Below are 26,935 nucleotides of genomic sequence, written 5' to 3' on the forward strand. Positions count from 1 at the left end.
TGGAATCTGGAAAGTGTTCTTTAGTACTTTTTTTCATTTCCCAAGAAGACAGAAGAAATAAAAGCAATCACTAACTGAAGCCTTCAAGTTTTGCCTTTTAAAAGCACCTAATTTTCTCGATAGAAGAGGTGTGATGGTTTTGAAAGCCATAGAACTTAAGCCTCAAATATTCTCTATGCAAATGAAAATTACTGTTGATGGATATTGCCTAATTCAAGTGTTGAAAGAGAAAAATGCTGAGAACTGGTTAGATAGCTAAGCCTCATAAAAATTGTAGTTTGCTTTTACAGAAAGAAGTGGGGAAGAGTTGTGGGAGACACACCCAAAACTTCCACCTCCCTGAACAACTATATAGGCCTATAATGTTGGGCTTTCTGAATAATTCCAAACATTACAGCAAAGTTGATTAAACTCATGGCCTGAAGTATATGTTTACAACAGCCATGCTAAAAAAGCCCAATACTTGCAAACAAGCTGATACATTGACCCAACTGCCCTTCACCAAAGGGGAAAGCAACACACTTGACCTCCAATAACCCAAAGCTGCCATCTCATTTTTTCATATTTCCAAACCACTCAGCTCCCCAGCAGCATTCCCCACATGGCTGCAGAATTACGTGTTTGCCACTACAACAGAGGGAGATGCGTCAGAACAGGAAAAGGCACTTGCTTGACTTGCTTCTTGTAAGTATTTTTAGCTCAGATCTCCCTCTCAAGTTACTTTGAGGTAAAATAAAGACTCTCTTCCACTACACTGGTTAAAAAAGTCAGGTTTAGGAGTAAAAATATTTTATGTTTAAAGAAGCCCTAATGAATGATACTAGAGAGAAAGTAATCAATGATCTTAAAAAAATTATAAATGCAATATATTAAAATGTTAAAAATGTAATATACTAAAATGTAAATTATGCTGGCATTGAGATCAATATTATTCCTTTCTTAGGGTACCTTTATTCCAAGTTTGAAATTATTCCACTACTGGCAAAAAAAATAAGCTAAGGCAGAAGTGCTTTTGGATTGCCAAAAGCATGTTCATATAGTGACTGTCTGATAAGAAAGGATACTTTGCCTTTCTTTGTGATGGCCTTTATTAATGCTTTAAATTAGCATTAGACTGAGCTGTGGCAAAGTGGCTTTCTATCCATCTTCTCTGAAATTCATGACTTTGAAATATTAATTTTTCAACATTACTTCAAGTCAAAATAGTGTCGTATTTTACTCTCATTTTATTCTGATAATTAGCATTTTCTTCCCTCTCTTCAAAGATGGTTTTGCTGGGAGGGTATATTGCCTCAATACTCTTCAATCACACTACATCTCTGCAGAAACCTTTCCACTTCCAGTTCATTTAAAACTATCCCAAAAATGTTTTGGATTATCACTGCAATCTTTTATCAGTGAAGCAATTTTTAGTTTCTTCATACTGCATCTCCTATGGCTACAGGGCCTTTGGCACAACCTAAAAGCTACAGGGTTCTGAACACTAATAACTCTTGCTTGTTGAGTTCTCCAGTCTTGCTAACTTCTGTTTCCTGAGAAACACAACACAAATACACTCACAGTTTCTTCAAAGAGCTGTATGAAAGCAGTCACAGACTAAATTAAGAGCCTGAGAATCTTGTGGAGCAGGCTGTATTACATGATTTCCTGTCATTTTGAGACAGTCATAACAAACAGAACAACACTATGTATTTGAGAAGGCTTCTCTCTCTTATTTTTGCAGCATGCTGTCTTTTTATACCTTCTTACAAAGTTTATGCCTATTCATTGGCCACAATAAATCAACATAATGTTCCTTGGTGTAAGGCCATCTCCACCACTGTTTTCTGCCAAAATCTACCTGCAGGGCCCTCATTTATCTCTTCTTCCCCTCCATATCTACACCAATGGCCTTGATAGAACTCCTTTCAGAGGAAAAGGCGACTCTCATCAGCTTCTCTCCTTCAACTAACTCTTTCTGACTCACAGACCAGCTGGTGAGCCCCCTCCACAATTTCCTTCTTCAACAGACAATGTAATGGTGTTCTTCAAAACTTCTCCACTCACCTTGCCATTTCCAGTAGCAGAGTTGTACATCTCAAAAGCAATTCCCATCAACCTGAAGATGTATCTGGGAAGCACTAGCTGTACTCCAAAGCTTCATATTTCAATAATGTGTTGGTCCAATCAGCAACTTAGAAGCATGGGATCCACTGTACAGACCTGTGCTATTCTAGAGTATATCATAGAGCTGGGCCCAGTTCTTGTCTTAATATATTAATGACAATAGAAGAAGAATATCTCTCTTGAATATTTTAAAACCCAACTGGAAACAAGGGACTTCTATAACTAAGGAAGTGAATATACTGACATGCTACTTAAGAGAAACTATGAAAGAAATATCTATTGATTGAATATAATTAGCATTGGTTTGAAATAGAGTTGCTAGAACTTTTAAAGGCAGAAACAGAGCCCTCTGTTTGAGGGCAAGCAAAACATGAATATATCATAATTGAACCTACTTAGAAAACCTGCTGAACACTTGATACTACTAGAGTAATTACTGGTACCCAAAAGAAAAGAATGGGGTTTTATTTCAGTGAATATTACATATTACAATATGGCATGCATTATATTAGGGAAAACAGTAATTCTGTAATCAGATTGGGTGCCCAAAACTTGGATGACTCTATGAAATATCACGACCTGCTGGTCAGACAAGATCATTTAACATCTCTTCTGGACTTAAGGCCTTAAAAAAAAGTCTGAATTGAAACATTCATCTAGATATGTGGGTTTTTTTTAAAGCTTCAATCATCATATAAAGACATGAGAAACACAACCCAGCAGAGCAAAGAAAAAAAATCTTGAACTCCTACAGCCATTTCTATCTGCAGTTTTACTTACACATACCTATAAAAGATGTGCATGGCATACATAACCTTATTTCCAAAGCGTACTAACACCTAATGTAAAAGTTTACTTAAGTCAGATATATTGCACTTATTTAATACTGATATTAATAATAACATTTAGTAATTATTGCCCTGTATGTGATTTTTAATATAGTTTCAAATCATAATTTCTTGACAAATAAGCAGCTCTCTAGTGGAAAAGCACAGTAAATATTAAAAGCAACATAAGCCATTTTAGAAAAAAACACATCTTACAAAGACAAAAAAAAAACCCAAACAACCCAACCCAAAAAACCCAAACCAAAAGCCACCAGCAACCATAAAAGCCAGACTTCTCTATTCTCTGGAATCAGCAATATGATTTAAAGAACCTATCAATCAATACTTATTTGAACAGTGTGAGAAATATTTCAAAAGGATTAGTCTAAACATTTTTCTTGAAAGGGTGAAATTAAGAAACAAGTATCGTTATTTGAAATAGGTCCATATAAAAAATATTCAAAAGAAATATTAAACATTGTCACAACTTGTTCTTTGCATAAGTTTTCTGAAATTGAAAACTGCTCTCTAAAACAGCCTACTACTAAAATGCTAAAGGAATCTAGAGCCACAAAGAAAATAAAAGAGATGTATGATGAAATTTCTGAGTTGAAAATAGCTGTCCATACTTCAAGATAGATCTTACTCCTAGGAAATTAATTTATCTCATCTTTTCCAAGCGTTCCTATAAAATCTGCCAAAACAAGCCTCTGCTAGGTCACTACAATTCCTCTCAGCTTCCAAAGGAGCAGTTTTCTGTATGCCAAGAACCAAGTACTGTGAACCACATATGTCTGGAGACTTCCAAGAAAAGCATCAGCTTCATTACATATTTACTCAAAAGGTTCCCCAGCAGCTATTTCCACCTTCAAAAGATCATCAACAATAGCTCTCTTCCCAGGATGTTTTTTAACAGGTGGACTCAGAAGTCTCTTTTGCAGGTGGAAATTCCCAATCAGAAGCACATCATACTTTTTGCAGAAATAGTTGCATCTATCACATAAATTAAGAGTCCTAATATCTCACATTTTTGTTGAAGAAGCTTTCCCATATTTGCAGATACAAAACCAGACAACAATATGCAAAGAGAAATGGTCTTATGTGTTATAAAACCTGTGAAGCATTGGGCCAAAGGTGTTTGCCAGTATATAATAAGAAAGAAAAAAACTCCTTCATGTATTTCATGGAAAACTGAAATTATGTCTCTATTGGTTGATTTCTCTTTAAAGAACTTGATACTGTCTAAAAAACCTCAAACAAACAAAAACCACACCAAAAAAAATCCCAAAACAACAGTTTTCTTTTTCACAGAAGTTATTTACTATTTCTCTTCATAAGGACTGCTCAAAAACAGCTAAGCCAAAGGTCACTGCCTGGCATCTCATGGTTTCTTAGACACATGGTAAATGATTCTGACCTACCCTCCAGCAGTGCTGTCTAACCTTAAGAAAGTTCACAGCAAGGGATAAAGAATGGATTCAAGTTCCATATCTATCAGTTCTGAGTAGCATCTCTGAAGTCTGAAACCCAAACGTGAATCAGCATGCTCGTCCAGAGGTAAAGCACAAATGAAATGGTCTATATTTTAAAGAAAGGAGTTCTGCATTTGCATTTCCCAAAATCAACCTAACTCTTCAACAGCAAAAAACAGATTTCTATTTCTCTTTTGACAGATACCCTCAGCTTGAAAAGCATGTGGTTAAATCTTCTCATCAAGTCAGGACACTCATGTGTGTCACTTTACATCTGACATAGCAAGCACAATTTTTTGCCCCAATAAAATTTTTAGACCAAATAAATCAGCTCCTCAAAATGTGACAGCACGGGGATACACGTTTTTCAAACTAAGCACAGCAAAACTTTAAATTTTCTGATATATCATTTAAGTTTCACATAGGAGATTCAAGTAAAGCAAATAAATACAACATTTATTACCACTTCTCTGTGCCTTTCATGTATCCTTCCCTCTTCAAAGACTGCAAATGACTTTTACTTTTTACCACAGTTTACTCTACTGCCATCACTTAGTAACAATGTTCTATTTATTTTATGAGAAGTAACACATGAAGTTACCCCAAGTGTTCCAAGGGAAAAATGCAAGGAAACATTTTAAAGCTAAGCATCGGCACAGAAAAAGAAAATGTAATATACTTGATTAGTTGAAAACCATCCTAATTATGACTGATATGTTGAAAAACACCTTAATTTCTCAATATTGACAGTACTTTTGAATAATTGTTATCTGTGTAACTCTAGTTATATTTTTGGCTACAAAGAGCACATAGAGCAAAATCACATACCAGACAGTAAAGTAATTCTTTCCTTCTTCTAAAAAGCAGGTGGCTACCCATTTAAACAGTCAGTTAGAAACTTAGCTTCATTTACTCCAATAATGGAGAATCAGTGCAATGTATTTTATCCTTCTGAAGACCAGGATTGTGGCATTACCTATAATTTTTCCAACAAAACATTAAATAATGGAAGTGTGTCAAAATACACAATCTTGTGGGGAAAAAGACATAGCCAGAAAGCAGGTTTGATTTGGGTCGGGGGGGGGGGGGGGGTTGGGGTTTATTATTACTACTATTATTATTTTTATTATTATTATGCATTGCTTTTGAGCTTAGTACAGTCTTCCAGCTTCAAGATAGGTCTGACTAGAGATACCTGCCAAGAAGCAAATTTCCTTGAAACACCTGTTAAATTTTGGTACCTTGTATCACAATAGTTCAAGACATTATCTTTTTAGTCAGCAGTACCTTAGCTTAACTAGCTAGGCTGTTCTTGGTGATAAGTGAATGAAGAACTACTTTATTACAGTCTCCTTTCTGCTGTGGTTCACAGGAATCATAAATAACTTTGCTAATATATTACCACTTGAAATCCTTTTCATCTAGTGGATTCAGCAGCAATTTCCTCTGGTACTCTATTGATTTATAGGGGTGGGAGGTTCATTTGTAAAACACATAACCAGGTATAAACTAGTGAAAATCACAACACCAAACAACAGAGAAGTTCTTGTCACTATTCCATACTGTGATTCACATTCCAACACACAGATAAGTCTTCTATCTATGTAACCTCCCATACACTTTTTCACTTTCAAAGAGTCAAAAAGTAAGGCAGGTATTTTTCTACAAAATAATGCAGTGACACAGGCTGAAACACTGGTACATGCCCAAGAAATATCATTGATATGGAAGAGAATACAAGCATCTAAACCATGGGCAATTTTCAATTCCAATGATGTGCCATAAATCTCTAGAAAAAACTCCACATTATAACATTTCATTTTTGCACTCCTTTCTTCAGAACAGAAAATATGACTAACCTCTACCACCCAAAAGAGAGAACTGGCATATAAAAACCAAGGAAGAGCAATGTTATAATTTTCATAAAACCTCTAAGACTCAAGAGCTATTACTCCAGCACTGAGAGGTATCATAAGCTGAATTCATGCATTAATTTAAATCAATAACCAGTGAATGTCTTTGGCAGGGAAAGATCAGTACTTGATAAAGGAAGAACCACTTTAAACACCTTCAGAAAGGACAAAGCTGCCTAAACGCAGCTGATTTTAATGTCTCTCACTAGAATTCCTGTCGATGCTGTCGAACTAAAGGAGGTAGCGACAAAGACCAGTTGTTTGCATTAACTGAAATATTAACCATCTCCTAAAGTACAAAAAGGCATTAAAAGCAAAATATCTGACATTCAGCCCACAAAAATTTACATTAAAATGTCCAAACCTGTCTTATTAGCATCAAACAGACCATCACATTAAAGACCTCTTCCTTGGAATTTTCTAATATTTTTGGTTTAATCATCCAAAACTGAGGGCCTCTATTTATACCCAGTTTTGCCCTGAAATAATCTCACATCAGGTTTTACACAAAACCCCCAAAAACATGTATATAAATTTTAAAATCCTAGGGCTCTTACTAATCCTTTAAAAATTCTACAATAACACATCTTCTCCACAATTCATTTGTTTATACCTCTTTACATGCCAGTATACTCTAACTCCACATGCAGACTGCCAATAATAAAAGGAGAGACATCAGAAAAGCACCATCCACAGTAAAGTGTGAAAGTGGAGAATAAAACGAGCAATTCAATTAAATTAGATTAAATTTACTGTAGGAAAGCTTACAGAAGTATACTAAGACATGAAGAAATGGTTAACGTTCTTTGCGATAAGCATTTGTGAACTAAATTATTCAGATACAAGCTATGAAAAATTTGTAAAAAAAAGCTCCAGTAAATCATACTATTGTTTTCCAGCCTACAGGTGCATCACGTGCCTACCTGTTCTTTGACTGAAGCTAGAATGGCAGAGGTTGTCTCAGTTTCAGAGCCATCACCATTGGATGTGTTCAACACAGGACTAAGGGAACTTGTCTTGTCAGAAGACGAGGGCTGGTCTGGAACAGGCATATTTTCTGCAGTTCATGGAAAAATAAAACAATGGATTTGTTATCATAAACCTGATAAATATCAGACTCATAAATACAAGAATAATAACACTCATTTAAGGTAAAAATTATAGAATATGCTTCTGTTCTGTACTGTAGAATGTATCACTCATTTAAAACATAAACAGTTTCTGAATTAAAAAAAAAAAAAATTATCTCCCAGTCTTACTCTGAAACAGTTACCATCAGTACATTTGGGAGGATTCAAAAAATTTATATATGTGATTTTTGTACAGTATTCCAGTGGCAGCGTAGAGCATAGAATTACAGTATCATGAAAGTAATGAATCATGAAACTCTTTGCAAAGAGAAAACCCAAAAATCATATATGAGAGAAATATAAACTATCTAGTGTTTACTTGCTAACACACATTTTTATTTAATATGTATTATATTATAAGCCTAGGTAACTTTCATACACTTTCTTCTAGTCTAGAAGGTGATTTTGCCAACATTTTATCTGAGTATTTTTATGTAAACAGCACACCAGTTGTTAAGCCATTTTTAAGATCTCTTACCAATAAAAAAAAAAAAAAAAGATTCTTAGCATTTGAAGGCATTTCTAGCATTTCTTTTCAGAGAGCAAAATAGTAGTGTGACTGTGGAATGATTTATCTTTCTGAAGGCTAAGCTATAGTGCAGTATCTCTGTTTAAATGTCACTATAGGCACATCTCCAGAGGCAGACACGTTGTGCCACATTCCAGAAGTAAAGGAGCAGAGAGGCAGCTTGCATGGTTATGCACAGGCACGATAGGATAAAATCATGTTCATGTGGGAGCTGGCCAGAATCATTCTGTGCACGAGAAGTGGCCCACAAGCTGCCAGCTGGATGGGCCTCATAAAGAGCAGTGGGGATAATCAGAGCAGTCATCACTTGCCTAAGAAGCAAAAGTTCTGCCTTGGCTCTATTCTGCTAAAATATATAATAATAGAGCTTTCTCTGGAAAAAGTGAGAAGACTGAAAACAGTAGGAAAGGGTAGTTGGTGAAAACAAATATAAAATTCAATTCCCAGCCCAGGCATCCCTGCATCAGTCTGCTATGGAAATTAGAGCTCTAAAAGAAGGGAAAATTACATTCTATAAGGCTTTGTCTCTGAAGCCACAGTGCTGCCCAAGAAGACACAGCTAGCCCAGCTGGGTAGCATTTTTCCAAAGCTTCCTGAAGCTCAAGACACTGGCATACATAGGCAAGACAAAAACATGAAAACACAGATTATTCATAAAAGAGCAAGTTATTTGTTAGAAGAAAATCTCCCTAAATCTCAGGCTAGGCTAGTTTGAAGAATGTGATTACATATAATTTTAATTAAAGAAGCTACATATTTTCATACAGCTTACTTTTTGTAAGCAAGTCTTGCTGACAATAGTAAATACCAAATCTTTGGCTCTGGTAATGCCCTTGCTCCAGACACAAACATTATTTTAAGTTAAACTAGAAAACCTTGGGGGACATACCTGCCTTCTTCTATCACAAGTACAAGCAGACCAAACAAAACTTCTTAACAATTCCAATACCTCAGTATAAAAGGACTTCTTGAATTATATTTTCTTAGTTTTTTTTAACAAAAGTACTGGCTTCTGTTATAGGAATTTAACTAATTTGTGACTTACAATCGAACTTGCTGCTGTCTTGTAAAGTACCACAGAAAAGACATGTAGGCACACACATATAAATCTTTATTCTGTTATCTTGCTTTCAAACAATTTTATTTTCTTAGTAAATTAATAATTACGTTACCATAGTAGAAACAAAAATAGTTTTTTTTCTTTTTGGTGTGGCTATTTACGTACCAAAAAAAAAAAAAAAAATTCAAATGACCTAAAAATTGATTTTGTTGCCGTATAGTTAATTCTGTAGAGTGATATTTGCAGGAATCACTGTAATGCAACACTCCTTGCTATCAACTCCGTAGCCCGTGGAGTCTGAACGAGCCCACGGCATCTAAGCCCATGAGCAGGGCCAAGAGCAGCAGTCCCACCTCCCTTGCATACACTCGCTCCAGGTGCAGGGAAGCCGTGCTTCCTGCTCGGGGCAGCTCACCGGGGCGACACGCGGAGCTGCAGCAGCGTGAGGCTCGGAGAACTGCATCCCGACACTGCGCTGGGCTGCGAAGGAACACCAGAGCCGTGAATGAGGCGCTCGGTGCAATGTTCTCGGGCGCCCTGGCTGGAAGCAGCCCCTGCTGCATCCCGCTTTCCGTGCAGTGCTGAGGAAGCTCTCTGGGAAAAGCCCCTTTCCCTGCTCGGCTCATTCCCACGCTCCCCCAGGGCTGCCGGAACCCCCCACGGCGGGGAGGCTCTGCTCAATCGGCTGTTCCACAAACACTCGCCCGAGGAGGTAAAACCCAGCGAAGTAAACGAGACTGGGAGTACAGAATTTCACAAAATCTTTGCCCTAGCACAGACGCTCCAGAATATTTCAAGTGTATTTGAGAGGGACTGCAGGGCTGCACTGGCAACAGGGAAGCCGCTCTGTGACCGAAACGATGCTGCTGGTACAATAACAACAGTTTATGTGAGTTGAAAACAATTGCATCCATGAGACACAGGCAGCAACTGCCTGCTGCTATTGTTAACTTATTTTAGGGCTATATTCCATTTCAATAAATTTTAATTTTTAGGCCATAAATATTTTTTAAATGCTCAGTTTTCACCAAAAAACGCTTCAATAACTGCTTTAGTAATCTACTTTTGCAAACATCAGTTTAAAGGGAAAAAAAAAGTCTGATTACACAATCAACTACTGTCCTAAAATGTACTTGCTTCAAATAGGCTCAATATCTGGACAGTAGCTAACATTCCACAATCACTGCATGTTTCCATAATTTTTGTGGTTTGTTTTGTTTTTTTGTTTTTTTTTGGTTTTTTTTAATCTAGATATTAAAAGAGGAGGGAAGAAAAAGAGAAAAAAAGGCATGCTGCCCATGTCCTCTTCATCTAGAAACAGAGAAATCAAAATAAATGTCTCTGACATTAAAATAAATGTTTTGTGCCCCTATTAAAATATTTCTTCTGGACAAAGAATGTAATTTCAAACATCACATGAGTTCATTTATTACTATAGTTTTTCAAGAGCAAAAATTGCAGCCAACAGCACTTAGTAGGCCAATGTCCCTGGATCTACAGCTCTGTGACATCCAGCTGAACTGTTGACATTACAGACTCTAACAGTTATTTTTTCATTACATAAATTTGTATGAGAAATACCATACAGAAACAAAATACAGAATGAATTTTCATAAGCAACAGAAACACTACTGTACTGAAGATACAGTAGATTTTAAAAAAAGCATGACTCAGCAACATGGAACAGTATTTCAACAGCAAACATCAACATAGCAAGCACTCACATTTGCACATCTGTTCAGAAATGAACATTTAATTTATCTCTGTCTTCAGCACAAGAAATTTTACATTGTCAGGTTTCAGTGGTACCTAAAGCTGCTAGTACTGTAGAATTACAAAAAATATGGTTGAAATGAGCCTCTGCACCCCTAACCCACTACCAAATCTCTAGACAAGGCAGATTTTTTTCCTGTCATTTCACATAGTTAACACACAGAACCAGTCCCACACAGCCTCTCTCACTGCAGCCTCTCTTAGCCACCTCCCTCTGCTCCAGGCTCCATTGGCCTTATCAGTAGAAAACTTGCTTTGCTGTTTAATATAATACATTTAATCTCCATTTCCTCCACTGTTCAGCATGGGCACAAAAAAACTTAATAATTCCATCAGTTGTCTTCAAAAAAGCATTTTCCCACATAATGATATTGACCATGGTACCTTTCCTTCTTCTCCGGCTTCCCTTCTCTAAAAAAGCCATCCCAATTCTTTTTATTTTTCATCATAAAGTAAGTTGCCTTTGAACCTACACTCCTGGGAACTTAGCACCAAAAACAAAGGGAAAGTTAGAGGGAGTACAAGAGGAGCAATAAAAGCTGAGCAGCTTAAGAGAGTACACCATAGCTGAGAAACTACTAGGAGTAACTGGGCTACATTTAATTTCCACAACAGCAACACTATTTTCTATCTATGCCACAAAAACACAGATGAAGTTCTGTAAGTCAGAGCATTAACACACTCCTGAGAGAACTGAATTAAAATCTTAGGCGATCATAGACAGATGAACAGGGAAAATACTACCAGCCTTTTGGGAACATACTGGGAAGTCAGACATACATAATTCATGGCTTCCCGTATTCCAAAGTGCTGGCAAAATTCTGCCTAGAGTTTCACCCTTTAATTTTTTTTTCCTGTCCTTCTAAGAGCATCTAAAACTTTATCTCAATTTAACGAAAAAAAAAAAAAACCAACAACCCTGTAAATCCAGACGAGACCATCCTCTCCCCAGCTGGGTGCAGGTGTCCCGGTGTTGGCTGTGCGAGCGGCCGGCGCTGCCCGGGCCGGCCCCAGGCGCTGCCAGCGGCTGCAGCGGCCCCAGCGCAGGGCACGGCTGAGCCCCTCAGCCCCGGGCGGGCGGGAGGGCGAGAGCCCCGGGGAAAGCCTGGGCGAGGGAGGGCAAAACGCTGCCCGGCAGCCAGGGCTGAGCGAGGAACAGCGAGCGAGAGACAGCCCTGCGAGCCCCGAGGGGACAGCGGGAGCAGGGACGGGGGCAGGAGAGACCCGGCAGGGATGGCCCTGCGGCCCCTGGGAGACCTGGCTGGGCAGAGCTTTCCCTGCGGCCCGGGAGACCTGGCTGGGCAGGGCTTTCCCTGCGGCTCCTGGGAAGGCCCCACGCTGGAACAGGGATAATGTGACGAGGAAGCCCGGTAGAAAGCTGCCTGGCAGAAATGGACCCGCCATCCGAACATGATCCACGTGTGCCCAGGTGTCCAAGAAGGCCAATGGCATCCTGGCTTGTATCAGCAATAGTGTGGCCAGCAGGACCTGGGAAGTGATTGCCGTGCTGTGCTTGGCACCAGTGAGGGCACCACGAATCCTATGTCCAGTTCTGGGCCCCTCACAGCAAGAAGGACATGGAACTGCTAGAGTGAGTCCAGAGCAGCTGAGGGAGCTGGGGTTGTTTAGCCTGGAGAAAAGGAGGCTTAGGTGAGACCTTATTCTCTACAGCCACCTGAAAGGAGGTTAGGTTTGGTCTTTTCTTCCAAGCACCATATGACAAAACAAGAGAAAACAGCCCCAGATTCTGTCAGGAGAGGTTTAGACTGGATATTAGAAAAAAATTCTCCATCAAAAGGGTTGTCAATCATTAGAACAGGCTGCCCAGGGAACTGATGTAATCATCATCCCTGGAAGTGTGTAAAACACATGGAGATGTGGTGCTTAAGGACATGGTTTCATGGTGAACTCATAGTGCTAGGTTAATGGCTGGACTCGATGATCTCAGAGGACCATCAGTTTGTACCTCTGTGATCCAAATCTTTATGACTAAATCACACAAATATCTGGCAACAGTAATAGCATGACATTCAAAACTGGAAAATAAAAGATTGCAAGACCACGTTCCCTCTGTGACCCTTGGGACGGCAGCGGATGCGGGATGGCAGACATCCTTCCTTGTAGGAGGATTTCATGCATCCTCTGAGGTAACATCCAATGTAGCTAGTTCCAAGGTCAAATTGCAAAAGTCTGTTCAGGCTGAACTCAGGCACACAGGTCCATTCTACACCATAAATAAATCCTTAGATAAAACAAAATATTTATAGGATTTAAAAATGCATATGAAAATGGCAATGTCAGATGTTGAGATTTCACTTAAAAGTTTAAGTGAATACACACTTTGCATAGGTTACGGGCAGAGATTTACTACACAGGGAACTAAAGAAGTATAGCCGTGAATATGTCATTGGTGAAAGCATTTTGGTAGCATAGTTTTCTAATTACACATTGCCAGTCTTTCTGCTCTTTCTCTGATGGGGTAGTTCCCTCTGCCTTTCACTGATCTTATTCTTCTCCTCCACATCAAAAAAAAAAAAACAAGCTTCATTCACAGAAAAATCACTAGAACTAGAACTTCACTAGAAATTCACTAGAATTGAAGTTCACTTCACTAGAACTAGTTCACTTCACTAGAAACTAGAAATTCACTAGAACTGAAGAAGCCACAGCACCAATGCTTAAAGGAGGGAATGTTGCTTAAAGAGGCAGACTTTCTGGTTTAACTATCAGATTGAAGTTCTTCTAAAAGCAACTTTGTTTATGATGCTTATGTAGTCTAACATTTTATCACTCTTTCATGGGTAGAAAGTACACATAGGTTAAAAAAACTCAAACCAACCAGCTCCACAATGTCTGAGAATCCATTGCAAAAGCCAAGTCAGCCACTACACTAGCAACTGTATCAAATAATGGAAATTAGAAAATCCAAATATCTTTCTTTAATAAAAAGATATTGCAGTAAGAAGCACGTACACAGCAGTGAGTTCTTCCTGTACAATGAACCATTAATCAGTGAGTGCATTCATTATAAAAGTGTAAGTCATGCTGTCTTACTGCACAGTAATCAAATCTGGCATGTTACTGAGCTCATCTGGAAGGCCACAAATGATACTGAAGTAGCCTTGGATAAGAATCAGTCACTTAAAATAATCCAATATGCAATCATGCATCAAGAAAACTTTTTTCTTCCTTTCCTCTACCTTACACATACTGTAGAGATTACTGCATGACTAGAATTTAATAATAGGCATTTCTATTGTTCCTATTAGAATTGCTCTTACCTTTTTATTATTGTTTTAAATATGTGAGGACTGACTGTAAAAATAAAATATTTTTTTTTTAACCTAAAACTATTCCTACACTTAAATTTACTGTTTATGATATCTAAACTAATATCATGATGTCAGAATGGCTAGTGTTAATTTTGTTTCTACCTGTTCACTGAGTCTTCGGATAAGCTAAGAATTCAGTGGGTATAAATGAACGATACAGAATTAAATAGGCCTGGTCATTCTTGCAAATTATTATATATATCACAAGTCATATTAGGTACAGATATGGATGGGGAAAAATACCCAAAATAGTAATTCGCACTATTACATATTGTAAAATCAATTCAAATATTATCACATATGACTGGTAGACTAACAAATATGTTTACATTACACTTTCGGAATAAGATTCCAACTGGAAGAAGTAGAAATTGGTGCTGCTTGAGAATTTAGATATGCAAATTATCGCTCCCAGTAGAAAGATGGCCCATTATTCCTCCAGTAATCTCAGACTACGGAGGTGACTGAAGGCTGAGATAGCATTGGCTCTAGACAGCAGGACGCATACCTACTAATGCTGCATTAAGTTCTTCTACAAGGAAACTGAATCATTGTGTGACCAGCAGCTGTGTGACTGTGAAAAAGATTAGAGTCTGTAAACATGGGCCCTCCCTCCTCCTGCACAAAAACTCTTTGAAATTGCAGATTTCTGGTACTGTCCTATCTTAGCTGACAAGCCTGGTTCAATTTGCGTCTGGGTAAGTGTTCTTAAAAATAGGTTGATAATCTCTTGAGTCAACAGGAAGATAAGAAAAACTGCCAGAACCTGCCAAATACCTTGAAGGCGAAAATGTCTTCTGATTGCCTAAGTAGTTATCACAACATCCTAAAGCATATATCTCCTATGTTGAAATTACTAAGGCAGGAAAACAGATTAATTAAAGGAGACACGATATCTTAAAGACCTTTGGAAAGGCTTAGGCTCAATTAAAGATCAGGGATATGTGGGATCAGTCAGCACTCCTCTTATTCTAGCTAACCCATCACGAGGGCGTTCCAAAGAGCAAGGGCTCTGTTTTCTTTCTGGGATTGTTCTTTGTTCACAGATCATCCATCTCCCTGCTCACTAAGACAGATGAGCTTGGCTTTTGTCTTCTTTTGTGTCTTCAGCTTGTTGCACTCAGTTATTTCAACCATACTGTATAAGTATTTAGGTCCTCTAAGGGTGTGAAAAAGAATTCTCTGGTTTAAAATTTAGGCAAAGTTGAGGTTCAGGTTTGTTAAATCATAAAATTTCATTTTCTACCCTGCTGCTCTTTGCAGACGTGTGGTAAAAGACAAAAAAAATCCCCACTGAAGTTAAGGATTAAGACAACTGTATTCTAACACCTGACAGAAGAGAAGCTATACTGGAAAACTTCCTTCAATATTTTCCTTGACTTAACCTGTTCTGAAGTCTGATACATAAATATGAAACACCTAAAATTTCCTTCTCTTCCACAGATGCCTGTCTCAAAAAGGCATTTCCTGAAACATTCCAAAGACTATAGATCAAGACAAAAAAGTTTCTTCCTCAGGAACACTCTACTTCTGCCCTGAGTCTTGATTAAAATATCTCTATTTTCCTGCTCTGCATAGAAGAAGCAAAATGAAGGGTCTTATGTACACAACAGCCTAAGGCCTCCACAGTTTGTATCAAATATTTTCCTGCCACTGTCTGTTGGGGAAGATGAAATAGGAAAACCTTATAAATATGATTGCCTGGCAAAAGATTTGGAAAATGCAGACATTGAGATGAGAACTAGATTTGAAATAACAAACCTTAACTACTGAATAACTAGAAAACAATTGTATAGCCAGGCTGAAAGCAATCCCCCCTTCTGATTAAACAATGCCCTTTACCTGCAGATAGGTCCAAGGGTCACATGGAATGCTCTGTCTCACCCCCCAATGTATGGTTCATCCTACACCTGTGACCCTCCCCTGAAGTATCAGGTATCTGTGACCCCATTGGCCCAAGTCCTGTTCCAGCCCACCTTGAAGCCCCCTGATAAGGTGTGCCCGAGGGACCAGATGCTCTCTTGGACCTTCCCCTGGGACCCTCACCTGGAACCCTCGCTCCCTCTCTCTCCCTCTCCCTCTCTCCCTGGGCCTGCCACGAGTTGTGCCTGGCAACCCCAAGCAGGGCCTTTCCCCCCTTATAATAAACCACATCTTCTAAGACCTGACTTCAGAGATCTCTCATCCATCCAAACCGTCCTGGAGTCCCGCGCTCTCTACAACTGTCTATGTTAACCAGTGTAAGAAACACTGGAATCTATATAAAACCTGAAGTCTTGACTAGTGCTTAAGCCATCTGCAATGGTTCTAAACTTTTTAGTTCAATATGATCCTGCTATTTTTTCTTTTTGCTCAAGTAATATGTCATAAAGCATAGCAGTTTTGCTTTTTGCTATAATGTTTACAATTTCAAATACTTTGAATTACTTATACAGCCAGCCTCCTTAAAATTAAACAAAAAATTCTAAACCATTCCAAATTATTTTAGCAGGATAACTCAGAAGTGCTTATGAGAAAAAAGGTACAGCATTTGGCCCAAAGGACCTTGAAAAAAGGCAAACACAGTCTAATTGTACATTCTTTGTTGTTTTTTTTTTTTCTTTCAAACCAGAGCCTGAACCACTACTGACCAGTACATGAAGATTTAAAGATCAGAGTCAAATCATAAAGCCAGAGCTGTGTCAGTTCACTACCCCCAGCCCCCTTCCATGTCAATTTATTGTAGCAACTGAATAAGTGATTAATCAGAACAGATAAACCACATGCTGCTTCTTCCTGCTTCATTGGTCCTGAAACCACCATCCTAATCTGTAAGGATTTACCCTAACCCGCTAGCATGACCATCTGAGAACTGAGCAACCTCCTCAAATTCTTAGGAGGATATTTCATTTGGAGTTAGTAATGCAATCATATAGAGAAACCAGCATAAAAATTCATCCTCCTCTCAGTATTTTAGAGACATCAGCATGAGGATTTACAAAAATTGATTTCAGTTTTGCCGAAAAATCTATTCACAAATCAAGCAAATTTGTTTCATTCATGGAATCCAATGAGAGAATATTGTTTGCTGCTCTTACCGAGGAAACAGGACTTCTTACTTCAGGGACAATGCCAATATCCTCAAGCATAGAGAGCAAAATGCACATCTACAAACAAAAGCCAGAAAGAGTCCTTACAATGAATTCCTAAAATCTTGTATTACTCAAATACCGTACGAGTAGGTGATATTAACATAATATTTTGTTGGGTTTTTTTTTCATCAGTTGGTTATTTATTGCCTTGGAGTGAATTGAAAAAAAAAAAAGTGGCATTACATTTTGTTTGTGGTGGAATGGAGTTAATTTTCCTTTTAGGAGCTCATGTGGCAACAATGTGATTAAAAAACAGTGTTTCAGCTACTGCTGAGTGGTGCTTGCACAGAATTGAGCCTTGTCTATTTCTCACTCTGCCCCTCAGCAGAGTAGGGAGGGGACACAGCCAGGACAGCTGACCCCAAGAGATCGAAGGCATACTCTATAGCATACAATGTCATGCTTAGCATATAAACTGGGGGCAGTTTCTCCAAAGTAGCTTTGCCTTGGGGGCTGGCTGGGCATCAGTCTGATGGTGTGAGTGCTTTTCAATCGTTACTTTTTTTTTTTTCCCCTTTTACTTATTGTCTTTATCTTGACTCACTAGAGGTTTTTTCCTCACTTGTGCCTGTCCAGTTCTCTCCCCCATCCTGCTGCAGTGGGTCACCAAGCAAGTGGGTGAAGGCTTAGCTGCTGGCCAGAGTCAAACCCCAACCACATCACAACTAATTCCTCCAAACACCACCATCAGTAATCAGAGGAAAAAGAAGTTTGTAATGAAAGGGATAGGGTCAATGGCAGAAACACCAGATAACACATTTTTATTACAAAAAACAGAAATAGCAAGGCAAAAGCATAGCCCTATGAGTCTGGGGCAAATAATCCACTAAGGTTCTTGCCAAATTAGACTCTTTATTACTACTACTTTAAATTTAAATTGCAGGCTGATTCATGCTGACTACTCTTCATGTCTCCCATGGCTCTGAACCTGAAGGAGGATAGACAGTTCTGGTATTGGTGTAATCTCAGGACTAATCTACTTCCTCACTAATTCCTGCAGTTAAGGAGCTTACTTATATATATCATACTGAATTGCACAATCCTCTTTGCCTCACATCTCCCTTTTATTAGAGCCAGACAGCAGAGGGCATATTTTCAAGCCCCATACAACACTCTGCAACCTACCTCCAGACTGACCTTCAGAGACACAATGTCTGGCAGGTAGGGCCACACTAGGGAACCAACACAGCAATAACTGGGTGGTTCTTTCCATGGCTGTACCCCTTAAATAAGGGGTTGGCAGATGAGCACGGCATCTCTTCACTTGCTACACAGCATGCTGAAGTAGGTATCTGCTGAGGTATGGATATCTGTTTTTTTAAACCTCTGGATGCACCTCCCCTAGGCAAAGATGAGCATGACAATCAAATATTTCCAGAGTGTTTTCCTGAAGAGTGCTGTACTCCTAATGGGAATTGTAGGTTCTTGTCTCCTCACTGCTTTTGATATGGGCTTATGCACTCAACCCAAGTTCCACAAAAAGTAGCAAATCCCAAATCAGATTCCTGTGTGAAGCTGGGATGTCGTATTACTCTTGTTCTCCATATATGCATAATTTCAAGTTTATCCACATAATTTTTGTCATCCATTATTTTGATTTTTTGGCTTCATAAATTCTTTACAATATTTTGAGAGTCTAGAGCATCTCCACAAATAACACTGCAGAATGGGAAGCTCCCTAAACAGACTTTATGACCAAGAAAGTTGGGACAAAAAAAAACTAACATTACAGAACTTAGGTTTTTTTTTTTTCCTTTGCTCTCTGTAGCAATTAGCATGATTTATGTCCAGACAGGATAGCTGTTAACATAAGCCAGTAAATGGTAAACAGCTCTGTACTGTGGCAAAAGCAGATGAAATATAGTCAGCTGCCTGTCCTGAAAAAGAGAATTGGTTTTGTGTGCTGAAGGAAACAGGAAGCCAAACTATGCAAACTGCCTGATGATCATCAAAAAGTGCAAAGACTCAGTATCAGGAACAGACTGTGAGCAGCAAGAGCAGCAAATGCAAATCAGGAAAAATCAAGATTTTAAAGAACTCATTACCAATGTTATATTCCCTGCCTAGACCTATAACTAAGGATATTTAATATTGCAGGAAAACAGAGTACAGAAGTGAGAGGTGAGAACCTTATGACTCTACAGCAAGATTAGGGACCACTTCACCAACATGTAGAAGACCTAAGCACCAGAGAGTGCTCTGGGGGACCCCATGACTCCACACCAGGTCTGCACACAGTCCAGCTTGAACACTGTGCTGACCCACCTGAATTCTTTCCTTGACTTCACTGTCACCCCTGCAGAAAAGAGAAGATGTATGAAGCCACCATTGCACTAACCTGCCCAGATTTTCTCCTGGACCAAATAATCTCTCAAATGGGATATCAAAATCATGTGACACTTATAACTGCATAAAATACTATAGAGTCACAAAGAGGCAAGGTATCTCACCTAAGATACAGCAGAAATCTAAAGGACATCAGAGTTGAATTTAGCTCTTCCCAGAATCAAACATCTTTGATCTGTATGACAGTATGTACAATTTAATGAAGAAAACAAACAGGAAATTCTATCAGTACAATGCCAGCCATTTTCTAAATTCTATACAGAGGAATATTTTATGTGCTCCCAAGCATGAAATCTGGATTTTCATAAAAATAAATACTGATAGAAATTTCTGCTGAAACATCAACTAATAAAGTCCATTAGAAACATAGTCATAAAAAAATTCAATAGAGTAGAAAACTGTTTCTGGAACTCTGCCTGCCAGAAAGCAGAGGCACAAGTCCTGTCATTAATGCATCATTTTCTGCTAAGTATACTTTACACACCCAAACCAAGTTTGAAAGTTTGGATTTAACTGAAATATACTTAAATCAACAATGACAATCTTTATAAGAATGTGATGACAACTGCACTTTCTTCACAGTTTCTCTGAAAGTTTGGAAATTACTAACCCTCTCACAGTTAAACTGAACCCAGTGTCCCTTCACAGTATGTAACTTCTGTTTGACTTTTTTTCTAGCCAAAAATTATACTATCCAGGAGATAGAAGACTGTAATTAGTCTAACTGTTTCAGCCTTCTCTCCATCTCACTAAAGGGGTATCAATTTACAGTGTTATCATCATACACGTATGTTGAGAGTATTCTTAAAATATATCAGTTAAGAATACATCATTTGCAAGGCTTATAATAGACTGGGTATGTAAAGTCTGTCTTCTTCCTGTTTTCTATACATCAAGTCAGATAATCTGTTAAATACTAGTAAAAATTGCTGGGGGAGAAGTATGAACAAACCTAAACCTTTATAAGACTCTCTCAGAGCCAATTGTTTTACAGTTGTTTTATGGGGCAGAGCAACCAACATCATCTCCCTGGACTTACTCAAAATTCTTGACGCTGTCGTGCACGACATTTGTATGCCAAAATAGGAAAGACATGGATTTGATGGATGAACCACTCAGTAGACAATGAACTGTCTGGATGGCAAAGGGTTGTGGTCTGTCTCCTTGTACAAGTGGAGACCAGTGACCAATGGCGTCCCTCAGGGGTTGGTACTGGGGCTGATGCTGTTCAGTGCCTTTGTTGGTGGCATGGACAATACCCTCAGCAAGTACAACACCAGGCTGGGTAGTGTGTTAGACGCAGGGAAGGAAGGGATGCCATCCAGAGGAACCTTGACAGGCCAGGAAGATGGGCCAATGCTAACCTCATGACATTGATCCTTATCAAAAAGCCAAGTGCAAGTTCCTACACCTGGGTCATGTCAGTCCCAGGCACACCAACAGGCTGGCTGGAAAAGTGCTTGAGAGCAGCCCTGTGGAGAAGGAGCAGGGGGTGATGGGTGATGAAAAACTCAACATGATCCAGTAGTGTGCACACACAGCCCAGAAAGCCAATGGAATCCTGGGTTGCTTCAAAAGGAGCTTGGCCAGCGGGTCAAGGGAGGTAATTCTTCCCCTCTACTCTGCTGCTGTGAGATCCGCCTGTAGTAGGACAAGGGGTAATGGGTTCAAACTGAAAGAGGGGAAATTTAGGTTAGACATTAGGAAGAAATTCTTAACTGTGAGGGTTCCTTTACTGGAACAGGTTGCCCAAGAAGAGTGTGGATACCTCAACCCTGGCAGTGTTCAAAGCCAGGTTGGATAAGGCCTTGGATAAGCATCTTGGTCCAGTGGGAGGTGACCCTGACCATGGCAGGGGCATTGGGAGCAGGTGATCTTTAAGGTCCATTCCAACCCTTAACATTCTATGATTCTAAGTGCAGAACTAGTTTATTCAAATATTTTTGTTGCTAAGCGATAAAAGATGGGAAGCAGATAAGGACTCTGCTGTTGCTTAAAAAGAAATTCTACCCAAACACAGGCTGACTAAGCTTAAGCAGGAGGAGGCTCAGACTGTTGGTTTGAACTGTATTTGTGAAGAATGTATGTCATGTTTTGCTTATCCACGGCCATTTTGCCTACAAGACCACAAGTGAAAAGCAACCTCACATGGCATCAATTGGCTGATCCTTCATAAAACAGTAAAGTGTCACCATAACTTGTCCAAAGGAATGCTCCTACATCAGAATCTTAATCAAATTCCCTATTTCAGTGCAAGGGATGTGTTGCTTGAAGAACCACAAACTCTCCTAGAACAGAGATGCTGGACCATTTTTCAGTGAGGATAAGTAAGCTAAACTAACATAGCAATATAAATTGACCTTTAATTATGATTACATTTTTATTGCACCTACAAGTATTCTGGGCAAGAGGACATACAATAATTTTCTTTGCAAGCCTAAAGCTAGGGCCTTCTTTAACAATGTTATTATATCACTGTCTTTTATTAGGGGCCTGTATACCTTCACAGGACTTGTCAAGAACATGTAACAGTACAAAATTTGGTTACTAAATAATGGGCCCATTATTAAAGGCTATGCCAAAATATCAGAAACAATAATTAAGTTGCAGTGGAAGTTAAGCATAGGAAGAAAGTCAGCTCTCACTTCAATAACTTGGGTTTAAACTAGCTAGCAGCACAGAACGGAAAATCGCCTGTGACTTACGTGTACTTGAATTTTATTATACACTGTGTAAATCTGTTTCCCTAAATCAAAGTTATTAGTGGTAACAGAAAAGAAATCAATATATTCAATTCAGTACACATCCTCCAGTATCTACTTCTTCCATTTATATAGCCCTACAAAGATACACTGCTCCTTTTTTTTCCTTAAACACTTTAATGGATCGAGAATGTATCCCAGTCTTCATGCAGATCGACTTCTTTTAATCATTCTTTCTTTCAAGAATACTATTTTCAAACCCACACTATTGTCTAAGTCTTCAACAGAACTAAAGCCAAATTACTGCAACATGTAAGTCCTTAAAATTGCCTTGCTGGGTTAAACTGGAGATGTGTAATAATTGTTGTCTCCCATTTTCATTGTGAGGTTGATTTAAGATAGCACTGAATTCCTTTGCGCTGGCTGGACTGGCAGCAACATCCACTCAAAGCAGATACATTTGAGTGCACAAGGAAAGACATACACGCAATTGTTTTAAGTTACACACATTTTCCAGTGCTGATTTTGGCTGTTTACATTACCTATTTTTATCTTCCTATATACATACTTTGAATGTATATACAGCAATCTACTTATATCCACAGAATCTCAGTTGTTTTTGTGATTCTAATTACATGTTCATCCTGTCAAATTACACATCATAACAGAAAATTAAATTTCTTCACCATAAAAAATGTTTCCAGAAGTTAAACAAACGTTATATTCAGGAATATACTGCCAGAGATATATCCCATGATACTGGGGAGGAGGCCAAGGATGTGGGCAGGAAGCCAAGAAAGAAGGTGCCACTCCTCCCTGTGCCTCTTCTTCCTTTCCCCTCTCTTGACTGGGAGAAGAGCTGCTTCCTGAAATAAAGCTGGTGAAGAGGGGAAAGGTGAGCAATGCAGACCTGAGACATCACAGCTTCTAGGAAAGCAGTCAGCAACAGCAGGAAGTCAAATTTGCTGGGAGCAGTTTTTAAAAGCAGTTCTGGTGGAATTCCATGATGTAAAGCTGGTGAGAAAGTTTCACAATTTTCTTTCTGGTTACAGACAGAGTTAGCAGTGTTTAGCACTTCCCATTTTAAGATCCTATTTTGAGCCACTTACACTTTTCACAAGCTAACTGTTTGGGCTGAAATACTCTATCCAAGCAGCTGTCTCGTAATTAAGATCACACACACACACTCCCCCCATCTTTAACTGTTCAGGCATTTCCAAACCTTGTGTTTCTGGAAAGTACCTTTTTCTGTTTGCATTATAAAAAAATCTCTCAAGAAAGTGGAATCTCTGGAAGTGTTTCTGTTCTACAGGGCACAGCAGTAAAATAATAATTTGTACTATAGGAATATCTAGAGCCTTCAACTACAAATGAAGATCCATTGGCCTGAGGAATTTGTACAAATTACAAAAAGACTAGAAAAAATATCATAAAAGCATAATATGCAGATCTCTACTGAATTCAATATTGTCAATCAAGCACAGAATTTTACATATGCAGGTATTTTCTTACTAAAAAATAAATTATTCACAAGGATTATTCATAAGTTATTTGATACTGTTATTTGATAAGATACTTGGGGCTTGTTAGTCCAGACATGCACAGGAAAAAAAAAATCCACAGGAAGTTTACCTGACTGCAGTAAAGCCAGCTATGAGAAACTGAGAGATTAAAAGTGACTCAAAACTGAGGTAATTAGAACTTCATGATCTCTCTAAAATAATTAAAGAAGCATTCTAAAACATTTTAAGTAAGTAGAAAATCATTAATTTATGACCAACAAACATATGCAAGATTTACTGAATGAAAATGCTAAACATAGTGACAGTACAAGGTTAGAAATAGCACTTCATTGGCTGTATTCATGAGTACTCATTTCTTTTAATAGGGGTGTCAGAATTTACCAGAGATGTTTGAATGTACAATCCCAAAAGAACAGTCATTCTAATTAATCCTCTAGACTTTAAACTTATTACATTGTTGTCCATAAAAGAGAAATCTTAACAACACAGACAGCTGTTTCCTGTCCTGCACCTTAAACCCTCAGATAAATTCTATATTTTGAGCTGATTTGGCATTGCTTTCATTGTTCAGCTGCAGGCAGTCTTTGAATGCTAAGCATTATTGCTATCACCTTTAGCCCAGGAGTTCAAGTTGGGCTTTTAGAAGTGCTTATCAATTACATGAGTTTTCTATGAAGTACACACAATTCTGCTGCTAGAAGAATGAACTTGCTTTCAATTACTTTCCAAAAGAAAAGAAAGAAGTAATACTTCAGATTTCATCTGGTTTTATATGAAGTAGATACAAACTCATGTCTGACTTGTCCTGAAGACGATTCATGTATTGCTAAGGGAGAAGAAAAGAGGTATGTATTCAACATCAATCTGCATTTAAGTCTAGCTAGCAATCAAGAAAAAGAAGCATAAGAATAGGAAATTCCAGTATACATTTGGAGTCTTATTTCACTGACATCACTGCTAGAGTTTCCACAGTCTCCCAATGCTACTGTGATGGGTTGACCTTGGCTGGAGGCCAGGTGACCACCAAGCTGCTCTACCATTCCCTTTCCCAGATGGACAGGGGAGAAAAAATAAGATGGAAAACAACTCATAGGTTTAGACAAGGCAAAAGTTTTCATGAGCACAAGCTAAGACAAAAAAAATTTATTCTCTACTTCCCTTTAGCAAGTAATGTTCAGCCACTTCCCAGGAAGCAGGGCTTCAGCACACATAGTTGTTGCTCCAGAAGACAAACATCGCAAATAATAAATACCACACCTTCCTCCTCCTTTCCTTAGCTTTTATATCTCAGCAGATGTCATATGGCATGGAATATCCCTTTGGATATTTTGGGTCAACTGACCTGATGTCATCCCCTCCCAGGACCTTGCTCATGCCCAGCCCCTTGACGTGGGGAATACTGAGAGACAGAGCTGATGCTGTACCACTGCTGCTCAGCAGTACCTGAAACACTGGTGTGGTATCAACACCTTTCCAGCCACCAATGTCTCCTGTGAGATATCCAGAGATGGGGAAAATGAAAAAAATGCACATACACACACACACACAAAAAACCCCACAACAAAAAAAAAAAAACTATAACCTAAACCAAATCCAAAAACCCCAAACAAGTAAGCCCCAAACCAAGCATCATCACTCCATTATGTCCTGCAATCAACTCACTCTGTGGTACAGATAGTGCTGACTTCATTTTTCCAACGAGTCATCACATCAGGTATGTATCTGCTCCAGATACGGGCTCCAGCTGAGTTATATTACAAAATTCTACACCAAAATAGACATTTGCATCAGCTACCATATCTAAGGATAGCTTAAAACAATTTTTTTTTTAGTTGGGCTCACTTCTGTTTCTCCCAGTTACTTCTGGGATATCTGAGAAACAAAAAGTGACACAGGATGAGTTTGAATGTAGAGATTTAAAACATAAGCATATTAAACTAGTTCTCCTGGAAGAGCTAGATGCCTTAAGACCCGTCCTAGTTAATAGGGTAAAACAGGTGCTTTGCAGAGTGATTAATTTTATCACAAGTCAAGCCTCTTAGGCAGACAGCATGACTCATGTTTGGGGATAGGAAGAATCATCTCTATTACCTGTAGCGGGTGCCTAGGCAACTATTTTAAACTCAGTGACTACCTTTTCAGGTAGCTAAAATTAGGTAGATGAATTGCATCTGAGATGCATAATAAATATACCAAACAAACAAGCTCATCAGGGAAACGCTATGTAATCAAAAGGTTATTCAAAACTTCTTCTGGAAAGATGAGTATAATTAGCCAGGACTTAGAAATTGTCCCTGACATAAAAACATCCAAGCCCAAGCTTCCCTGTATCTTTTTTTTTTTTCCCACACACAGAATTATCCATCATCTGAGATTTTTAGTACAATATTTTCAGCAGAAATATATGCACATGCAGATTCAGTACAAAAATAATTATGCTAAGTATGCAGCATTTATGATAGAGTTAATTGTTGGGTTTTTTTCCCTTTGGAAAATGAGATAATACTCCTCCAGTACATGGGAGGAGATTTTATTTCAAACTAAAATCCCTTACAGAAATGATATTATTTTTGCCCATTTTTAAGTTATGTCTGTATATTGAAATGTAAGAACTCAATCATGTGAGTGCTGAATGACAATAAGAACAAACCTGTTTTCCATAGTATAACTATTTTTTAAAAACATTACTTTACTTTAAGCTAAGAAGATGGATTTTAAAAAGCATGCAACGTAAAAAGGTGAATATTAAGAAAGAAGCAAATTAATTATTCATGTTAGAAGGGACCTCAGCAGGTTTTCCGATCCAACATCCCAATTCAAGCAGATCAGGAAAATCTGCTTTAGCCAGGGGATCAACATTCAAGACCATGTTGCTTAGGCTTTGTCCAGTTGGCTCTTGAAACATCCAGGAATGAAGATTTTATAGCTTCTCCAGGAAATCTCTTCAACTGCTTAATTACACTTACGGTGAACTTTTCTTTCCTGTAAGTCAAGCCAAAATATCTCCTCTCAATGAGTCAACCTCCAGCCATACATCTCAGCAGAAGAGCCTGCCTCAGTCTTCTCCATAATTTCCTCACAGATACAAGAA

General features: G+C 38.5%; 1 protein-coding gene across 5 annotated transcripts in view; it reads right to left on the bottom strand.

Annotated features, from left to right (window-relative positions):
- Positions 1-26,935, bottom strand: part of CTNND2 (catenin delta 2) — a 638,637-nt gene that overhangs the window by 509,630 nt on the left and 102,072 nt on the right. For 3 of the 5 annotated variants that reach the window (XM_068196795.1, XM_068196789.1, XM_068196805.1), the window contains exon 2: positions 7,242-7,375. In XM_068196795.1, the coding sequence (XP_068052896.1) occupies positions 7,242-7,375 (134 nt within the window). Of the gene's footprint in view, positions 1-7,241; positions 7,376-11,728; positions 11,804-12,485; positions 12,637-26,935 lie in introns of those variants that run through there. The other 2 variants (XM_068196800.1, XM_068196796.1) reach the window with 2 other exon arrangements.

The sequence above is a fragment of the Anomalospiza imberbis genome, chromosome 1, assembly GCF_031753505.1.
Source record: "Anomalospiza imberbis isolate Cuckoo-Finch-1a 21T00152 chromosome 1, ASM3175350v1, whole genome shotgun sequence".
NCBI classification, from domain to species: Eukaryota; Metazoa; Chordata; class Aves; order Passeriformes; family Viduidae; genus Anomalospiza; species Anomalospiza imberbis.